The sequence below is a fragment of the Hippoglossus stenolepis genome, chromosome 20 (assembly GCF_022539355.2).
Source record: "Hippoglossus stenolepis isolate QCI-W04-F060 chromosome 20, HSTE1.2, whole genome shotgun sequence".
In the NCBI taxonomy this organism is placed as follows: Eukaryota; Metazoa; Chordata; class Actinopteri; order Pleuronectiformes; family Pleuronectidae; genus Hippoglossus; species Hippoglossus stenolepis.
This window is the reverse complement of record NC_061502.1, coordinates 9,318,756-9,340,639: the sequence shown is the minus strand read 5'-3', so window position 1 is coordinate 9,340,639 and position 21,884 is coordinate 9,318,756. Positions and strand designations below refer to the sequence as shown.

The 21,884-nt window shown below is 41.5% G+C and overlaps 1 protein-coding gene across 2 annotated transcripts in view; it reads right to left on the bottom strand.

Annotated features, from left to right (window-relative positions):
* Positions 1 to 20,781, bottom strand: part of itpkb (inositol-trisphosphate 3-kinase B) — a 29,140-nt gene extending 8,359 nt beyond the window's left edge. The window contains exons 1-8 of one of the 2 annotated variants that reach the window (XM_035144031.2): positions 20,276 to 20,781; positions 15,523 to 15,721; positions 15,001 to 15,151; positions 14,384 to 14,668; positions 12,302 to 13,243; positions 1,396 to 1,495; positions 688 to 725; positions 401 to 576 (exon numbers count right to left, since the gene is read on the bottom strand). In XM_035144031.2, coding sequence (XP_034999922.2) covers positions 401 to 576; positions 688 to 725; positions 1,396 to 1,495; positions 12,302 to 13,243; positions 14,384 to 14,668; positions 15,001 to 15,151; positions 15,523 to 15,569 — 1,739 coding nt within the window. In that variant the 5' untranslated portion in view covers positions 15,570 to 15,721; positions 20,276 to 20,781. The remainder of the gene's footprint in view (positions 1 to 400; positions 577 to 687; positions 726 to 1,395; positions 1,496 to 12,301; positions 13,244 to 14,383; positions 14,669 to 15,000; positions 15,152 to 15,522; positions 15,722 to 20,275) is intronic. The other variant, XM_035144032.2, reaches the window with a different exon arrangement.
* Positions 20,782 to 21,884: the final 1,103 nt, after the last annotated feature.

Genomic DNA, 21,884 nt, shown 5'->3' with positions numbered 1-21,884 from the left:
TGTATACGTATAAAAACTTATATATATATATATATATATTTCTTAGGTCATGCCTCTTCCCTCCTAAAAGATTTCATGGAAATTAGTTTATGCGTAACCTTGCGAACAAACAAACAAACTAACAAACCCGGATGAAAACATGACGTCCTTGGCGGAGAGAATAAAGTTGCTACTTTGTGGATACGATGTTTTAATATTTTATTTACTTAATAAATGTAATGTTCTCCTTAGCTGTGAGAAAAATAACTCAAAACAGTTTATGTTTCATAATTAAAGTCACCTTGTACAAGACCTAAACATCAAGCCAAACTGGATGAGTCAGCAGAGCTCTCCATCTACTCACTGACTATTCAGCTGGCTGAAGATTAACATGAAGCTGTCTGACGGGATGTTTTCTCACCTCACTCCCATTTTACAGTCCATCACACATGGAAAGTCGAACTCGGCCAGCAGATCCTCCATCTGGTTGTACTTCTGGCCGTCCTTCTCTACATCTCCATGGTAACCAGGGACGTAGGGGCGCAGCACGTCCCTCATCAGGAGGGACAAGCAGCGCTGCTCACATTCACAGTGTTTCTACAGAATATCATCAACAAGTTGTCATCGTTATTACGTAGCCTTGGCTGCACTTATTCAGTATTAGGATGTAGACAAAGGAGGTGTGATTGATGTGAAAGGTTGACTCACTTTTAAAATGCGGCCGTTGGCTCCCGCCTTGAAACTCCCTGTGAAAACACACACTTTTACTGTGGAGTCGTTGCAGGCCCTTTATTTCTCTTCAGCTGAACCTTAAAGTCAAAGATGCCTATTTCAAAGTCACAATTTATACGTCCATCCAGTCGCTATGACCTTTGACCCCTGAAATCTAATCAGTTCATCTTTGAGTCCAAGTAACAACTTTAATGAAACTTCCTAAAGGTGTTTTTGAGATGTTGCAGGATTTTCAGGGTCACAGTGACCTCGACCTTTGACCACAAATTCTAACCAGTTAACCTGTGAATTCAAGAGAGCCTTGTATTCAATTTTGTGAGGTCACAGTGACATTGACCTTTGACTACCAAAATGAACGTATGTAAAAAATTAAAAGACATTTCCTTGAGGCGCTTTTGAGATATCACAAGAATGGGGTGGACGTAGAACCTGCACAGGATTCAGTTCTTCCACTTCAGTCATTAGATCATAATGTTTGTCCACTTGAATCCAGCGAGTTATATTTGATTCCCTGCAACTCTAATATTTTAGTCCTTCCATTGATACATCCCAGAATTTCCAGCATCACAACTTCAGAAATGTCCACATAGAAAAAGAAGGAGGCTCATCCCCAACTCACTTTAGTATTTACATTTTTAAATATATTTGAAACTTGTTATTTGTGTGTTTGTGTGTCCACAATACCTGCATGCCCTGCCAGTTGTATCCAGGGATATTTCTTCTTGAAGGACATGACAAACGGAGACCAGTGGACCATGTTCTTAATCTTCTTCCAAGACTTGTGCTACGAACAGAAACATAAGAGATGATCCTTCAGTGATGAACCCCTAACCCTATCCATCCATCCATCCATGCATTATCTATACCCCTTATTAGTTGAGGGTTTCAATGTGGTGAGACGTGGCTGACATTGGGTGAGAGGAGTGGAACACCCTGGACAGGTCGCCAGAGTTTATGCATGCTTTGTAAAATGTGAATTTAGGTAAGTCTACTAAATGCTAACTCTCTCAGCGTTCATCTGAAGCATCTGGATGATTTCACTGTTAAAACAAAAAAGTGGAGCATCCGTGACCCTGGGGGTTCTGTCCTCAATCTCGCTCTGTCTGGCTCTTCCACTCTCTTTCCAAATGAATTCAGGATCAAGCTGGGGTTTCCCCTGGCAGCGCACACACACACTCATGTTTGTATTTCTTATTCTTATTGAGGACACTCAATGACATAATACATTCCCTAGCCCATTACCCTAACATTAACTATCCAAACTAAATGCCTAACCCTAACCTACACCTAATTGTAACCCTAACCCCAAGCCTCAAACAGCCCATTGAAAAAGTGAGGCCCGGTCAAAATGTCCTCACTTTCCCAAAATGTCCTCACTCTGTAAGGTCTATGCTTAAAATGGTCCTCTCACACACACACACACACACACACACACACACACACACACACACACACACACACACACACACACACACACACACACACACACACACACACACACACACACACACACACACACACACACACACAGAATGTTTCCCCAAAGGCTCTCTCTGTCCCTGGCAGGGACACATTGAACTGTGGGACTCCTGCCATACACTCAAACAAACACTCGGTCATTCACAAAAAGATAATCCCCTACAACAAATTCACTGGCTGAAGAGAAAGATTTTCTTTGGTGGACGACAGCCCTTAACTGCAATGAAGGATGAGACAAGTTCGGTAAAAAGATTTGAAGAGCATGAATTTTGACATAATGAGATGAGCAAAAACACAAGGTGAAAGTTTGTTCTTTAAATGGAATACTCTCTGTTGTCCCTTAATAACCTTGGATAAATATCACTTTTATCCCTTTGAGCACAAATATTAGTAGATTTAGACAACATGTGCTAATTCTCCTGCATGTTGCAACACCAAGATACAATAAATCACAATCTTACGGAATAAAATATTCATAATGATGTTTTCTGCCTGCAGCATTTCAGATGGAAAAATTCCAGATGTTCTGTGGGTTTAAACAATGCCTCGCTTTGCTGCAGCGTAACCGGTGGTGACCAGCGGAGGAGAGGAGAGGAGAGAACGAGGAAAGGAGAGGAGAGGAGAGGACGAGGACGAGGAGAGGAGAGGAGGATGAGATAAGAGAAAAGAGGAGAGAAAAGAGACCATAGAAGGAGATATATAACCCTTGTCACATTATCTGGATCAGCTGATAGCATGACTATCTATGGTTAGATGTGCACGCACACGCACACACACACACACACACACACACACACACACACACACACACACACACACACACACACACACACACACACACACACACACACAAAGTCACATGAGGGTTTTTTCTCTGACCCAGTGGAGGATAGAGAAAAAAACACGTGTACAGATCACATGTTGGAAACTAACTCTGGGGTAGGTGGTGGGTCAGCTGAGATGAGTGGCTTGACCCTGTGATATCATTGGGTTTATTAGGATTTGTCTTATTAAACGGAACAACCGCAAGACGCACATCAAATTAAAAGGCTACAAATCCTTTGACATGCTATGGTTCGGCTCGAATAAAAACAGAATTCTTTCTTTGCAAATTCAGAATAAAAAATGAAAGATTCAATATTTTCTCAAAGTGAGATGACGGCAGCCTGGAGGCAAATGGGAACATTGATCTTCAACAATCTTCTTCACTCATCTTCATCCCCTGAGCAAATAAAGGTTAAGACACAAAGCCGCTAAAGGAAATTCACAGAACACATCTCTATCACAACTGTCTTGTGGTTACAGGAAATGCAAGACTGATTGAGCTTTTTCAGACCACCAGAGAGACAAAATAAATTGAAACGAGTGGTATTCCCCTCTCTCATTTTTTTTCCACCATCTTTAGTCAGTTAGCGAGAGAAGAAAGAGTATCAGGCTACGGCTTGGTAAGTAGCCAGGGCCTGTGCTTTCTCCATCAACTCAGACTGTCATCCATCGACCGTGATGCCCACTTATAGCTGGTGTGTGTGTGTGTGTGTGTGTTTAAGAGAGGGGGAGAGATGTGGAGGGCAAGTAAGAGAAAGTCTGGACTACTTCAAGTGTGAGTAATTCCAGCCGTTGTCTGGGTTTGTAGCTTTAGGAGCTGGAGACATTAAAATGCAATCAGACGAGGGCAGGAGAGGAGACGACAAGAGACGGGGTGGGTTGGTTTGTGTCTAACTTTCAAAAAAAGAAACACTAAAGGCTTCAACTATCACGTTGATGTTAGCAGTGTTATTATAGCTCAATAAAATATGAGAGTAAAGCTGTCTAACATCCCTAAACAAGGACTAAATCAACGTATTAAAAGCGTTCGGTGACAGTCAATGCAAGTCAGTGTAACGCTGGCAGAGTAGGTGACGGTACCTGGAGGTGGCTGGTGCGGAGGTGGATGACGGTAATGATAAAAATGGCTCCGACCGACACAACAACGCTCATCAATGAATACAGCCACGACGACCACATGGTGACCGATGGGTTGTCAGTCAGCCGGGGAGTCTGATGGTCTGTGCAGCTCTCCCGCGACACACCCCGAACTCTGTCCCTCTCTGCAACCTCGGCCTCGCACAATCCCGATTTTCATGTGTGTGTCGGAGTGTGTGTCGGAATAAACAATTGTGGAGAATTTGATTGGCAAAACAGCAGACAAACATAATCTGGGCATGCAAATCTCTGCACAGGTCACAGCGTTTGGAAGACGCAGATGGAGCCAAGTGTGTGTGAGTGGGTGCACGAGTGTGAATGGAAAATGAAAATGTGAGGACTTTGTGGGAAAAGAAAACAAAATATGCACTATTATTTGAGTATGTATGAATGTTTGTGTTTTTCCGTGTACAAGAGCGTCAAAGAGTAGAGAAGAAAATGATGAAGCCGCAATGTTGCACGTCAGCCTCTGCTTCACTGCCATAAAAACTATAGTCGTGCACATAAGTACATGTAAAACTACAAGTGATTGAACATGAATACGATAACAGTGAATTAATGTTTTTACAGCTGGCAGATGTGTCAATCGCTTTTAGAGAGCCTGTGAAAAACAATTGTGTCGAAATGCGTGACATGTATACGAATTAGTCTAAGTTCTCTTAGATATCAGTTCTGTATGTTTCCAGTGTTTTCATGCATTATTCTCTCGGCTGTTGGTGAAAATGTCAAAAGATCCCTGGGTCCACCCTCACAATCTAATCTGCTCCATGTTTTTCCTTGACCGATTCCCCACCCTGTCGCCAAGTTTCAATAAAATCAGTTCAGTCGTTTTTGTGTAATTCTGCTAACAGACTAATAGCATGAAAATATGACCTCACTCGCGAAGGTAATAATTGATCTATGTTGATCTATTAATCAGTTGCTTGTTTCAGCACTAATCTACACTGTCCTCCATAACATCAGTGAGTATATCCCTCACAGTCAAGGTAAAGTCTATGGGAAATATTAATTCCTGCATATTACGAAAAACAGTTTTGACAGACTCGAAGATCATCTGTGTTACATGATTCATCACAGCCTCCATATTGCTTTTCTTCTGTACATTTAGTGTCAGTGTTGGAGTGTTTTTCCACATTAGTGTGTGCATTATGTTTTGCACTATCAATCATCAGGCACCCACAGGAGGAAATGGACGTCTCTGCCAGAAAAAAAATTCCTCAAAACAAACAGTTCGAAATTAATCTCCTGCAGCTGCATGGGTGTTCAAGTGCTAAGTGTTCGTGCATTTCTCTTTATCAATAAGATTTTAATTTGTCCAGTTTGTAATTTAAATATTATGGAAATAAATGATAATTATTAAAATTAGCAAAGCCGCACATGAAGCTGAAACACAACTCAAGGAGGTGTTTGAGTTGGCAAACTCCACGCTTTTTTTTTCTCCGCCTAAAACTTCCATCAAAGTCTCTGTGTCTCTTTTTCATCTTTTTTCTGGCTCGTTGCTCTGCGGCTGTCTCTCTGACTCCCTCTCTCCCTCCGTCTCTCCTATCTCTACCCCCAGACGAGCTGGATGACAAGAGGACAGCAGGAAAAACAGTAAAGTTTCCATTGAGCGAGAGAGAGCGAGAGAGAGCGAGAGAGAGAGAGAGAGAGAGAGAGAGAGAGAGAGGAAATGGTAAGCGAAGGAACTTCTTGCAGACAGGAAGTTGGGGGGGGTGCCGCTTGCCTCAGCGACAGTATTTTCCACATCCTCCGCTGACTACAAACAAAAGAGACTAGAAGAAAAAAAAAAAGGCCTTGCCCTCTGTAAACAACAGAAGAAGCTCGGAGGGGAAAAAAAGAAGCCCTGAGGCAGAGTTTTTATTGGCTGCATCATGTGAATGTGCATCATGTTTTTCAGCACACACATTTGCAGACAGGGTTTAAGACAACATGCATGTCAAGCAGATATATTACAGATCATATTGTGCAATCATCACAATCATTTGCATTGTAAAAAGGGGGATAACCACAAACAAAATGCATCAGACGTATGGAAATTTGAGGATTTCTTTTGACCCTGAGAACTCGGGTTACACATGGCGAACCATACATCACTCATTAGCACACAGGAAAGGAGTGAAGGGAGGCTGAGAGTGGAGAGAATGGGTTAGGGGAAAAAAAACTTGGGCAAAGGGTAACTCTGGGTTACAAGTGTGCAGTGTGCAAAGGCAGGGGAAACACTGATGCATGCTGATGTTTTCAACAGAGGAAGCTACGAGCCTGATATCGCTCACCACAAGGTCCCCTCACAGATACAAATACACTGCAACTGTCTGAATCTGCAAAGTTAAGACTGGAGGACACACACACACACACACACACACACACACACACACACACACACACACACACACACACACACACACACACACACACACACACACACACACACACACACACACACACACACACAGAGACAAAATTAAACTGCAGGGAGTGTGATGCAGAGCAAAACAACATGCTTAGAGAGCGCATGATTAATCTCTATAGCAACCAGGGCTGGCCAGTGGAAAATTTGCTCTGCGAAATTGACAGCTACACAAAAGGCATGAAAAAGCAAAACAAAGTTTAAAAAAAATATATAAAGAGTGTAAGACGTTTGTGATGTGGCTGTTCAGATATATTGTAACTAAAAAAACTGTTGTCTGATAAGGACGAGTTGTTTCCAAATTCAGGTCAGAGTGAAGACGCCGACTCCGAAACACCCTGAATCTTACTAGACAGAGGTGAGCTTGCAAACTAACCAGCAAAAAAAGTGTAAACATGTAAAAGTTAATACAAATCTAATTAATAAAAACAGATCAATAAACAGTATTGTTTAAAAGCTATTACATTCCGAGCTGGATCTCCATGCTAGTTTTACATCCCCTTTTTGGAGTTCACGCATAACATCAAGGTTTCCCCCGTTACGACTGTGAAACCAAGTGAAACCAAGTGAAACCACACTTCAATTCTGCACTGGATCCAACACTAAAGATTTGCTTTGAGCCAAAATGTCAGCTTCAGTAACGTCAGGCTGCCCTCGCTCCTCCGTGGCCGGGGCAACTCCGACACAGCACATGCACACATGCACACACACACACACACTTTCACAGGCGAGCTAGCACAGAAACACCAAATAAAGAATTGACCGGTGTTTCCCCTCTCACAGTAAACCAAGTAGGCACACGCACACGCACACACACACAAACAGGAATTAGACACACACCGATAAACTTGCAGACTTTCTGTCACATACACACACACACACACACACACACACACACATACAGCTGTGAGAGGGAAACTCGGGTTTGACGTCACAGGGTTGCTAGGCAACTAGCCGCCGTGGTAGTGAAGATTTTCCACTGCAGTACAAACAGTGTGTGTGTGTGTGTGTGTCTGTATGTGTGTGTCTCAGTATGTGTGTGTGTGTGTGTGTGAGAGATAGTCTGTGCTGACCCACTTGGGTTACACTAATGAATTGTCGGCCAGTGCAGTCCACCACAAAAACAATTCATCTGTTGCTGGAGATGAAGTTAGATTCAGAGTTTTCAGAGATTAGCGGACGATGAAACTGAAATAGTGATGTTCGGGTCAGGTCACAAAAAGGGCTGTGAGACACTAAGTTGTGTTCGTGAGTGAAAATATGCTTCTGTGTGTACAGTGTTGCTTGTGTGTTGTTTTTGTGTGTAGACTATTAACTATGCTGTTCTGTAGAAGCAAACAAGCCAAAGTTGTACGGTGGTGTGTACAGAGGGTGTGTCAGTGTCAGCGTGTGTGTGTCTGTGTGTGTGTGTGTTTTGAGAAGAATGGCTGTAGACTTCATTCCAGAGTTTATATAATGGACCTGTTTATTTAATGAATGAATCCTTTCCTGGACCGGAGCTCCATTGAAATGTGTCCAACGCTGTAATGCTTTACTTACAGTAAAGACGCAGTGAGTAACAACAAACCTCCTGCATCATTTATAGAACCATCGTCATAACTCCTGCCCCACCTCCACTCCGCTGTAGCTTCAGCTCCGGCTCGCTTCAGTCTTTCACTGAAAGCATGATGCTGGAGTTTTCTGAGCATTGTCTCGGTTTAAACAAACCACAGCTACCACAAAGTTTATATTAGTGGAAAAATCAAAGCTTTATTTGTACATGTGTAAAAACTACTTTAGATCTACAACTGACAATCGACTGTGAATTAAGAGAAATGGCCACAAAAATGTTATGCCAACATAAATTGCAATTTTGCAATGCAAAATCAAAGACTGACTTTCTGAATGAGGATTGAATTTATTGTGATAACAAACAGACAATAGTCATAAGCTGGAACCAGTATATATTAGTTACTTGATCTTTACAAACAAGGGAATTGATCACCGAAATCAGATGGCATACGTACAATAATACTCAGTAGAGTACCGAAGCACAACAGCCTTCTTAAATTCAATCAAGCTGCACCAGATTGCACTCACTCATGGATATCAGTTCCCTAAATGTACCTGATTGTTTAAAGTCAAGACCAATTACCTATTTAAAAATTAGGGAAATTTCTCCCCCTCTCACAATAAACAGAAGTGAATATAAATTCCTAGATCCACCACCTGCTCTTGATCCTCACCAAAATGTAATGGGTTCCTCTGTGATATAAAACTAATATATATAATCACTTATCCTCATATTTGAGAGGATGGAACCAGGAAATATGCCGCTTGTTATCGACAACTACGGTAAAAGATTAATCGATTACCAAAATTAGTTGGGGATTCATTTTCTGTAGGTAAAAAATTATTAATTGCCTAGTTGTTAAATTAAAGATACATGTTTTTAAAATGTACAAGCAAGTATATATGTATTTACTATAAGGTCAAAGGTGAGAATGTATCCAAATATCCCATTATTCTAATGTTCCTCAGCCAGACAGATGTTTTGATAAAGTTTTGTTTAGTCATTTAAATTGTCAGACTTTCTTTACTGTCTTTAATCCTACAATTGTAACATCCTATTATATCACCATGGTTGATAATATAGCTTTTTCTTTTGTGTCAGATGTGGAAGTGTGGGTGTGGAAGCTTTAAGATCAATTTCTCAGAGAAGCAAACAGCTGAGTATCACCTCTGCTGGCAAGTTCTTTTCATTCCACAGACGTCAACTGATATTTTAGAGGAAAAAAGAAAAACACAGATGCCAATCTATCGCAGGTGCCCTTTTGCAAGCAATTTGCCCGAACTAGAAAAACACTGACATCACATATGTGCCTTCTAACCTTGGAAAGATGCCCAACAGTCAAAAGATCAGCCAGTTACTGTCTTTATATGGCAGTGTTCTGGTCCCAGCCTCCACCAGTTAAACATGAACACTTCTGAAAAAGAATTAGTTGATGTAATCCCATACTAATGGCCATAACAAAGCGCACGTGTTTGACTGTGACAGAGGAGCATTACTGTGAATGGTGAAGTCAGTCAAATGCATCCACAGTGAACTCTGAGATACAAACTGTAAACCGCTGAGCATGATGAACGTATTCTGCAGGAAGCTCTGGGTTTATAGCTTTTTTATTTTTCATCAAGTGTCCTCCATTTCCTTAACCTTTTAACATTGATGTGTATGTGAGTAATCGCACAAGAGCTAAACTTAAACAACTGTGTATTTCCTGGTGTATCTTTACACGTACAATATCGGCTGCTGGGGGTCTCTCAATTAAAACGATAACAAAAGACCTAGTTTGATGACGTCATGACACAGCGCGGGATTATGGGAGTTGTTGTCTTTGCAGACCAAAAAATCTACCTGACGCGACCTGGTGCAAATAATGTTCACGGATGATGTCATGTATTAAGGTTTTAATCCCGTTACGCAGCAAACGGCAATGGTTAATGGTGACCAATACAAAGGATAGAAGGAAAAAGCAGCTAACTGGCTAACTTGATAGCAGTGTGTTTCTCCTCCGTCATACAACATTTGCCCTGAAAGTTATAGCAAAGATGGACAAAGCCACGGGTAAAGAGGATATGACTAAATTAAAAAGCGATCAAAATGAAATGCCCCATTACCTTGATTGAAACTGTTGATTTCTCTGGGTTTGAACAATTTCAACAAGTCAACACAATATACAAAATAGATTGAGTTGTTTTTAGACATCTAATGAAGACTTGTTACATAATATATCTTTAAATGTCTGATAGAATGACAAATATCCCTTAATTGATTGATTTGAGACGCCCCTGTGATAAAAGCCATGAGAAGATGCAACTTGTCTCCTTTATGTCATTATAAAGACAACATGGCTGCAGTATATATTGAACAACATGTCCCTGCTCTTTCTTTCTCTCACACTCTATTCTTCTCTCCGTCTACGTCTCTCAGTATCACTCCTCTTCTCCTTCTTCTCTCTCCTACATACCTCCCACACGAGCGAGCATGCTTTATGTGTTTCTGCATGTTTGCCTCTTGCAGACACACACACACCGAACACCACAGGCTTCCTTAAACTACACGGATCAGGAACTGTGACAAGCTACAGACAAGAACATGAATAACCAACATGTTTGACATGTATGTGCTGTGACGGGGCTCAACCAGGCTTTCACTTATAAACCCTGTCCTGTCACCTGCAGCTTCCATCAGGAGCTTCTGTCTCCTGCATAAAGCGAGGGAAAACAATCCTGGAAATATGCAAAGAGCGACACAAACACTATTCAAATTCACCAGCCAAAGTAATTTAAACAAATTGTCTGTCATCGGTGTCCCAAGGGAGAGCTGGGACTTTGATTCAGGGATGAATCATTCGAATAAAGAGGCAAGAAATCTGCATCCATCAACAAATTAACCTTGAGTAGATTGGCTTGCTATGTATTCTACTTTTATTTCAGTCTTCTTTGCTGCTGCTGCTCATAATAAAATGTTTAAATGTAATAGTTAAAAAAATGTCATGTCTCCAAATATGCTGTGTTGATTGCTGGGCGAGTATCTGAATGTGTTTTAAGCTCATACAATATTCATGCGGACTCGAATTATACAGTGCAAACATGAGCACTTCAATTCCAGGAAGAAAAAGCTTTCTGTAGCAAGAAGTCATGGGAAAAAAAGAGGGGCACTTTTTTGGGACTTACACAATGTTCAGAAACACTTTTAAAACCAGTTATACAAACCTGCATTAAATCAAATGTTTCAAAGCAGAAGTGAGATGGCATCGTGAACTTATGCTGGCTACAAATGAAAACACATTCAACCCACCTACACACATACCCAAACAGGTCTCAGCCTCCTCTTTGAACTGCATCCAAATGCAGGCAAAGCTTAAGTGTGTGTGACTGGCAAATTCTCTTGCTTTCCCTTTTTCTATCACCCGCAGTCTCTGTCTCTCACTCACACACACCCTTCCATTAACCACACATTGCAAAAAAAACAACACACACCTACACTCACACACCCACACACCGACACACACACACACACACACACGACACCCACACACACACACACACACACACACACACACACAGGTCAAGGCACAGAGAAAGCTTTGTTACTGAGAATGTCAACCATTACTAAGGGAGAGAGAGCTCAGGCCAATTTGACACAGGATCACCCGCCAACATGCACGGACACATTCAAACACATGACTCGCATATACACACTGCCAGACACACATTCTGAAGTGCAATTGATAACAGAGACCTATGTCAAGACAAACCTTTTCCCAGATTCCCCAATTGGCTGCAAAATCAGCTTCTACGGCTGCAGTTCCTATATTTGGACATTTGATGCCTGACCTTTGTAAAACTGCTCAAATTATTGTGTTGCCAATTGTTCCAAGTGAGACGATCATAGGACACCAGGTAGAAATTTCAACAATGGAGGAAGTGGAGAGACTTTGAGAGTGTGTGAGAAACTACAGATTTCCACATGATGTTACTTCTCCCGGGCACAGGGACAAACAAGATGGGTAAGAGTCCGGTCTACTGGTGGCTCTGGGGGAAAGCTGAAATCTGTAGGCTGTATGGATGAATGTCTGAACAAAATTTCATGATAATCCATATCACGATATTTCAGTTTGGATTACAGATAATTAATCTATTTCCATGTGCGAAATAGTCCCTGCCATTCAAACACACTAACAGACAAACTCTACTTACTGCTTTCTGTTGAGAACTGAGGACTGCAGGGTTGAGGAGCTGCTCCCCTTTCTCTGTATCACTGGAAATATCCTCCTCCGACTCTTCCCAAGACGAGGAGAACCCGGCCGACGAGGCAGAGGAGGACGAAAGCTTCCTGAGGGAGCGTGAGGAGAAGTTTGGCCCAGGGACAGGGCTGGAACCGGGACTTGGGGTGCAGCATATTCCCTGGTCTGAGCCGGGGCCATCGGAAGTTTGAAGCTGGCTCTCCAATCCGTGGTCAGTTATTATGACTGCAGGGATGGAGGAAGAGTGGTTGTAGGTCTGATCGGTGATGTCCAAACAACGGGAGCTCTTACTGCTTTGTGCCTCACACAAAGCAGCGGTTCCAGGGTTAACCTCCAGCCTGTTTGCCTCTGTCTGGAGCATCTCGGGACACAACCAGTTCTCTTTCTCATCTCTCACCTCTTCCTCTGTCCGTTCTCTTTCAACTTCCAGAAGTTGGTCTTCTCCCTCCCCTCGGTCTTTTTCTCCCTCATTTGCTCCCAGAATTTCTCCCTCCTGTTTCTCTCGGCCTGTTTTTGCATTTGGGTCGAAAGCCTCAAGGGAACCCTGAACAACAAACCCATCTAAACAAGGAGTTTGCATCACCGTTTCTGAATGGCGGCCATTTAGACCAATCAGCGTCTTGTTCTCAGTGTTCATTTTTGTAGCGGGGCTGTCGTTCCTTTCTCCTTCTCTCCTTTCTCCTGCCGTTACTTCTTCTCCCTTTTCTCCCCCATTTTGGACAACAGAGGGACTCTCTTGCGGCTGGGTCATTGGGCATGTAAGAGTTGTGTTCCCTTGGCTGTGATGTGATGTTGATCGTCTCGGAGATCGAGGGCTGCGCTGGAGCTCGTTGTTAAGCACCTGGGCACGAATCCCGGAAATGTGGGCCTCGAAAATGCCAACTTTTCCCCTGACCTGAAAGACACATAGAGAATTATTGTAGAGACACAGCTGCTGTTTCTGGCGTTTTCCCTTGTTTGGCAATAAAGAGACTGTTTTGAAAAAAGAACAGTTGGAGAGACACAAACTCAGTGTGGGACTGTCTGTAGTTTTAGAGAAAGTAAAGTCGGTTGTCTTTCAGCTCAACACAAAACATATTCAAATATGTAACTAAAATTAAATCAATTAACCCAAACTATAATGTAATAAACATATCTGTCTAACAGTTCCAGGAATTCCAAAGTTTGTCTGTCTGTATACCTCACATATCTTGAGAATGGTTCATCTAATCAGCTTCACACTTGGATAAACAGACGACCAGTGCGCTGTCGCAGCAGCTCCTCAACTCACTAACATAAGTGGCATTGTCAATCATGACAACCGCATGTTCACGACAATGGGTGCATTCATGACAACGGAAACAACGACAGATTCTCCAGTTCTGTGTTCTGTGTACTGAGTTGAGCTTCACTGAACTTTGAATAAAAAGGTGAACAGCTCTTTGCGCAGCAGCGGGGGGGCAGCTTCAGGGCTCTGTGGACTGAGTCCTGCAGCCGGTCTGAATTACTGCAGGTCACTTTTACAGTTTCAGAAAGAAAGTTGGATCCAGCATCACCACAGGCCAAGAAAACAGCCCATTCCAAACAGGCATGTTTTGAACAGGCACTGCCCTACTTAAGATAATACAATATTTCAATGCCGTATATTGGAAATTATTATTAACATATTATTAACATTACAAAAGTCCAAACAATCCAGGCCTCATAAAAAAGTCACATGAACTTGATTACAAGATTTCTGGAGTTTGCATGATAGTTGAACCTCAAATTACATTCAAATCTACCTGCATTCATACAAACCTGCTGTAAAAGACACAGCTGAGTATGAGTTAAACTGGTTTGCCGTGATTTGATTTTGCTCGGCTTTTAAAGCCTGACTGACAGCTGTGTTTTGGGATCATCACATATGAGCTGGGTGAGAGTTGCTGTTCTTACTTGTAGGAAGTAGGAAATCCTTGGGAGATGGCTCAGTGATTGTATGTTTAGATAAAGTCTGATGATGTAGAGAGTAAGACAGACACATAGGAGTAGAGAAGATACAGTTGTATAGACGAACCTCAACGTTCTGCAGCTCTCTGTGGATTTGCAGCAGCTGCGCTTGGCGTCTCCTCCCCTCTCGCCTGCCCCCCTCTCCCGACTCTCCTCCCCTCTCGTCCAGCCCGTCTCCTTCCCTGCTCTCCTCACCGCCGGACGAACTCAAGCGTCGGACCCGCTGGCCCACATTGACTCCTAGAAGCTCCGGGCTCCGCGGGGAGGGGGAGCGAGCACGAGGGGAGGGGCTTGGGCAGAGCGAGGATGAAGTGGGAAGGGCAAAGGTTTGACCGAGGGGTGGGGGGCTCGTCTAGCAGAGAGACAAGAAAATAATTATTCATTCATATCAACAATGTACAATGTAAACAAAATATATATGGTGTGACAGTACTGCACATATATTGAAATATTGAATTTGCATGGACAGAATTAAATACATTTAACACTTAATAAAGGTTGGCCTGTATTTCACACTAAGCTAGATCGCAAAAGGACTTGAAAACCTCAGTCACTTACTGTAGTTTTAGTATTACAAATATAAAAGACACACGTGGTTTACTTTACTTTAGCACAGATGATGAAGAACAGGAAAATGTCTAATGGTTAAATGTGTGTTAGTTAAGGAGAAGGTGATTAAGATACCCCGGGGCTGGTGGGGCTGTAGAGACCTCCACCCAGTAACTGGCAGTAGGTGCTTCGATCTGGAACCGGCAGCACCGGTCGGGCGACGGGGCTGGTTCTGGTTCGGGAGGTGGTACTAGAGGAGCCTGACTGGGTGTGAAACTGATTACTGCTGCAAAGAGGAGAGGACAAAATGCACAAATAATAAACCTATAAATATAAAATGGCAGTAAAATATATATAAAATGTAACAATGTTAATGTCCTATTAAAAGAGCCCATGTCTAAGCGATAGGACTGGAAATTAATCACATGGGTAATATGTAATCTGATTATGATAAACTAGCGTCAAAACTTGGATTGCAGATAAAAGACGACAATTTTATGCATCCTTACAAGTGAACATTTATGACTGTAATGTAAATCATCAGCAAAGCTTTGTGAATCACTCTGTAGTGTATTAAAAATAAAGACCAGTCGGACCATAAGAAGCAAACATATTTGAAGCATTTCCACAACTAAAGCTCTAAAAACCACAACTGACCTGTTCATGACTCCTAGGCCGTTCAGGTTCAGGGCAGAGGCTGCCATCCCCACGGCCAGGCCAGGGGCTTAGAGTGTTGGGTACACATCTAACAATCTCCCCTAACGCGGCAGGGAGGTCTGGAGATCAGCTTTCAGTTTTCCCTCTGCATTCAGTCAGCAGCAGGAGCTCCACACGGCCAGAAAATCTGTGCCCACCACTGGAAAATGAAAAAAAGGCCAGGAAAGTTTGTTATACAATAATGTGCCTGTCGGAGTATTTAAAGACAGTGAGGCAAATGTACTGGAAAGTTGGTAAAGTGAGTTTCAAGACATTTGGAACAGACACTGGAAGTCCATCATGGAAAAGAAGATTATTCACTTTGTCCTGCTGTTATCCCAAAGTAAAAGATATCATTGTTCATACCGGGAATAAAACTAAAGAAATGACAAGTCAGCCAGAGAGATGGAGAGGGGTGAATAAGGTAATGGTGAGGTAATGCTTCACTAGAAATAGTTTTTCTTCTCCTCTGTCAATGTTCCATAAAAGCAGAGATTTTTACAACGCTTATTTGAATGATACAGCTGTTTTATTAGAGCCTTCTCAGCTGTAGTCGTCTTCCTTCCTATCCAACCAGACTGTCTTTGAAACTCCTTTGAGTTTTACACAGTTTTTTACAGTTTTTCAACACATCTAACATGTCTTATTCTAAAAGACCCAGCAAGACAGTGGTCAAGGTTCAGCTTGAACGAACTCTCGCCGTCCTCTTTTAAGGTAACGTTCTTTCTTGGAGAAAGTGAATGAGGGAGGCAGATGGAAAAGAGCTAGAAAATGAGGCAAAGACGCTGTGAGACAAACGTATAAAAAAGTGGCAGCAGAAGTAAACACAGAAGAAGAAGAAATGCTACAGAATCTCCTCAACCTTTGTACTCAGATTCAAGTAATTGTTTGTGCTTAAGGAGAGGTGCATGTACTTTTCTTCAAACATTTAAATGTAGAACATTTTAGGTGGAAGCTGCTTTATTAGTGTGGAACAATTTGCTTCTCGGTTTCCGTGCAGCCGTAGCCATAGTGTTCTTGTCAGTCACATTCAGGAACCAAAACTCGTCATTTTGACCCCTGAATCAAAACGTTACTCCAACATTACTGCAAATGAAAATGTCACATTCAGGCTCCAGTAATAATGCAACTGAATGCAACTGTTGATCCTCATTTTAGTGGGTTTAGTGATTAGGTTCATTTTCTATATGTTTATGAACAAGAGCAAGAGGTTGTAGAATTATAAGTTATGCAAATAGGATTCACTGTGCTATGAAAGAGGAGCTAACAGCTGGTGTGTGATACTCAGAGATCGACAGCGCTTAGAAACTCATATTCCAATAAAGACTTTGCAGATTGCAAATTCATTCAAAGCATTAGGAGTCCAATTCTTTCACTGCACTGTTACTTTAACTCTCTTAATTCTTATATTATATGTATACTTTTTCACCTCTCTGTGGAACTCTTTTTTATTTATTTTTTAAATGCTTCATTTTTGTACTGTCTTATGTTGATTTTACAATTTCTCATGATGACATTTATATCTTTCTAAATTTTGAATTCCCTTGTTGTATAAAATGTGCTGTACAAATAAACTTTACTTGCCTGACAATATGTTTCATTTAACGTGTAACTTGAATGGCACTCATTCGAGCATGTACCTCCGCCAAGGCCCAACAGTCCCTTAAATTCCATCAACCTGCACCAAAATGCACAGACTTATTGATAATCAAAATAATAAAGGTCTATGAATTATCCCCTGGGAAACAGCACATCCTTCAATCAAGTTTTCGTGAAAATCTGTCCAGTAGTCTTTGTGAAATGCTGCTAACTAACATACACTAATAAAAACATAACATCCTCGTCGGAGGTAAAAAGCATGAGCAAGATGCTAACTAGCTTTGTGCAGTTTTTATAATAGGAAATTTCAATGGACAGTCATCCTCTCATCATTCGGGTAAACACTGAACTACTGTTAAGTATTTCAGTAAACTGCCGTTGAACTGTGTTGCATCCGATTCAGTTCATTCACTATCAAACATAGTAGAGAGGTCATGTATTTATTTACCACAATGTGATCAGTTCTGTTTTGCAGGGCAAAACTAAACTGGAGCATGAGGTTTTGAAGTTGTTTTCCAACTCAGACCTCCAGTTTGTTCAAACATACCAGTGGCCTTGTCATGTGCTGAGCTTCCAGCAAACGGTCCTGGGACGTGTTCTGATTGCACTTAAGACATTGGGCCAAGAATTACAGGGGTAAACATGGGATTTCCTTGTTGGGGGAGTGACGCAGAGAGACAGAGGCAGGAAACCGTCTGAATGGCTCGTCTCTCGAGTGGCTCAAAAGTGCTACTTCTTTCACACTGCATAATTACTTCTCTACGCTTATAAGACGTAAACAACCAAAAACAAAAAAAACAAGCAAAGGCCACAAGAGGATGAGGGTGGTCTGAGGGAGAGAGAGAGAGAGAGAAAACAGGGACAAAAAGAGGGAGAGGGAGAGCAGGCGAGGACTGAGAGAGCTGGGTGAAGGAATAAAGAGCGAGAGAGAGGAAAGAGAGGTGTATACAGGCTATTTTGGTTCAGCTGTCTATTCTAAGTCTTTCATGCAGAAGTAGTGGATTTACTTTCTGTGAAATGGCTCAGTTGTTGCAGTAGAAGAGCACCAGCCACCAGAAACTGTTGAACTACATCACAAAGACTTTTTTTTCTCTCTGTGCAATGAAGAACTATTTTCCCACAGAGAAATCATCAAGGTTTCACAGAATAAAATATATATAAAAGGGTTTGAACTGAGATGTTTCTCAAAAGTGTTTAAACACTAGGCTAAGCTTTAAAGTCTATCTGACAATTTAGGGTTCTTCATTAGGGCTTAAAATAATAGGGCCAAATACAACAGAGAATATTAATTGTACTGCTGCAGTATATTTCTTGGACACAGAGGAAAAGAGAAAGGCATTAGAAAAGCTGCAACCAAATGCATATGTGTATCTCCACTTCCCTTTAAAATAATAGTATTTTCCATTAAGATAACTTGATGACATCCCAACATTATTATTCAGACATTACATCGTATTAACCCCAAACAACAACAGCCGTGATTCGAAGCCTCACTCGGACCATGACTGTGCTCATGTGTCATAGCCATAAACTAAAAAGAAAATAATCTCCATAGCAGAACAAAAGCGGCAGCTGTAATAAAACTAATTTGGCAAAATATAAACAAACACTGGAATAACTGCAGATATTTGAACTACCTCAAAATGCTGTGTGTTTCAGTGCAGCCTAATGTCAGATTGAGTGGGACTGTGTGATTATTCAAACTGTCCACTTGCCTACACAAGTGGGCAACAAACCTACGTACAGTACACGGAATAAAAAACAACTCACATGACTAAAAGGTTTGGAAGACGTTGAAGATTGTTACTTGAAATCTACAGAGATTTGATTAAGAGTACATGATGTGAATTTCTTTCACTGTGAATCTCTGGGAGTATTACATTAAGTCATTTTTTGATATGATTATTGCATCATTGTTAGCATAGTTTATTAGAAATAAAGTGCAATAGATCTGTCTGGTAATAAAACCATATCACAGGAAGCTCTGGAAACTTGACTATGATCCCATTATTTATCAATATTGCAATAAAAAAAATGACACCCACTTCAACAGAGGATTGCCATGTCGCTCATTCCAATCAGATGGCCTAAATCTAAATAAAAGTTAAAGCTCAGTGGTTACAAAAATGGAGAAATGGACAAACACACAAAAAGGATTATTATTTAGGGCTGCAGCAACGCATGGTCAATACATTTTTGGAGTATTGACAGAAAAGTAATCTGCAACTGTTTTGATAATTATTTCCAAGTAATTTTTTAAGTTAATAATAGCAAAAAAATTGAATGTTCTTTCTTCTCCAGTATGATGGTGTGCTGTTTCTCCTCTAATGTGAACTTTAAGTGAATGTTTGAGACAATTGGACGGACAAAACAAGCAGACATCTCATGACGTCATGTGAAGGACATTTTATAGACTGAAACAAATGAATCATGAGTAATGGAGAACAGGGCTGTGTGCTAAACAATAGTAATAATTATTGGGATGAATTTTTTTATATTTATACATATATGTGATGATATTTTTGATGATAGATTATATTTTTTATATAGTTTTTTATCTCAATAACATTTGTGGCTGTATCGCCCCGGCCCTAATCAAGGAAAACAACCAGCAAATGGTTTCTTAATTAAAATAATTATTTCTTTGGTGAGCTCAAAACAAAGTAATCTAATTACCTAGTCCTAACAATGCAAATGGGTCCCTGCAGCTGCTCCTGTTTTGGCTGTGCGTGGCTGCAAGTCGAGCCCTGTGTCTCCTCCTGTTTTCTGTCTTTTAGGAGCAAACAGCCCCAAAAAAAACCTTTTGCTCGGCTGAGGGGAGAATTTGCAGAAAATCTGGAAAAACCTGAGCTTCAGTTATTTTGAAAGTAAATATTTGAGTTCAGTCCCCCCCCCGAGCTAAACCTCAACGAGATAAGATGAGGTGTTGGAAATGATAAACTCCTCTCATAGCTCAGGTTTCCACACATAGTATGAGACAAAGAGCAGGTCTATCGAACACCTCCTGCCTCTGCATGTGCATGTGCACCACAGGCGTGTGCTGAGAAAGTTGAATACACTTTACTGAACTTTTATCCAGAAAGACAATGACCTGGAGGAGCTGGGCTTTTCTTACCTGAGCCTCGTCCCCCTGCAGAGCTTCTTCTCCTTCTTCTCCTCCTTCTCGTTACTGGTGTGAGTGATGTTGGAGGCAGAAACCAAAATAACCCGAGGACAACTCTTCTCTTTCTGTCTGTGTGAGAGACACTAGTTCACCGACACCATCTCACTCTCTCCTTCTCCTTCGGCATTATAAACAGAAAGAAAAACTTGTTCGACGCTGCGGCCGGTTCTTCTGACTTCTTCTTCTTCTTCTTCACCTCCTCCTCCACAGAAGATTTCAAAATGTCTCTCTCCCTCTCCAGCAACTCTTCTCTTCTCTTCTCTTTCTCTCTCTTTGGGGTGAACTTCGGAGGGGGTCGGAGCCGAGCCGAGCCGAGCCGAGAGGTCCTGTCACACTCGGGTCCCACTTTGTTCTCTGGAGAAATAAAGTTGTTGTTTTGTTTTTTTTACCGGAGTTTTCTGTTGACACGCGCCGCTCGAGCTCCTCTCAGCTCGTAGTAAAGAGTTGGTCTGCGCGTGAAGCCGGAAGCGACAGGACAGTCTCTCTCTCTCTCTCTCTCTCTCTCTCTCTCTCTCTCTCTCTCTCTCTCTCTCTCTCTCTCTCTCTCTCTCTCTCTCTCTCTCTCTCTCTCTCTCACTCTCTCCACTTCACTGTTTAACTTGCTCACACACGCACGTGCGGGGAAGCCCTCACACATAAACACAAGCGCGTGCACAAGCCTGATTTACAGGGCTAACAATGTCAGAATAAATTGTGAAATGATATTGAACATTACCGTCCATTAACCTATCTGTAATAGCCTTTATATAAATATATATTTGATTATGCAATCGGTCTGTTTGTGTGTTCTGTTTTTTCTATTACTCAAATCAGTAGAATTTGAATGTATTTGTATTCCCATGACATACACTACGAGATAGGTTAAGGGAAGATAAGATACGATACGATACGATCAAATAAGATAAGATGATATGAGATAAGTTTAGATAAGATGGAATAAGTTGAGATAAGATGAAATAAGATGAGATGAGATGAGATGAGATGAGATGAGATGATGAGATGAGATGAGATAAGATAAGATGAGATAAGTTGAGATAAGATGAAATAAGATGAGATAAGATGAAATAAGATGAGATGAGATGAGATGAGATGAGATGAGATGAGATAAGATGAGATGAGATGAGATGAGATAAGATGAGATAAGATGAGATAAGATGAGATAAGATGAAATAAGATGAGATGAGATGAGATGAGATGAGATGAGATGAGATGAGATGAGATGAGACAAATTCTATGCACTGATGTCCCCATACCTGTGACTTTGACACTTGACACTTTACAAATAACAATAACTGTACATTTGCACAATTCCTCCCCCCTATATATATGATGAATAGTTTTCATACTGAGATGGTAAATGCTCTGAGTGTGGACATCGCAGCAAAGGCTGGTTACCATGGATACTGGAGATTCTCTCCAGTGTTTCCACTTGAGACAGGAAACACTCATGTCAAGTTTGTCTGTTATGTGTGGGGGCAGAGTCTGGACGGCAGGTGGCTGCTGGGAAAATCTGGCCTCGACCTCTGAGATGATTTGGAAATAAAACCGACGGAAACCGCAA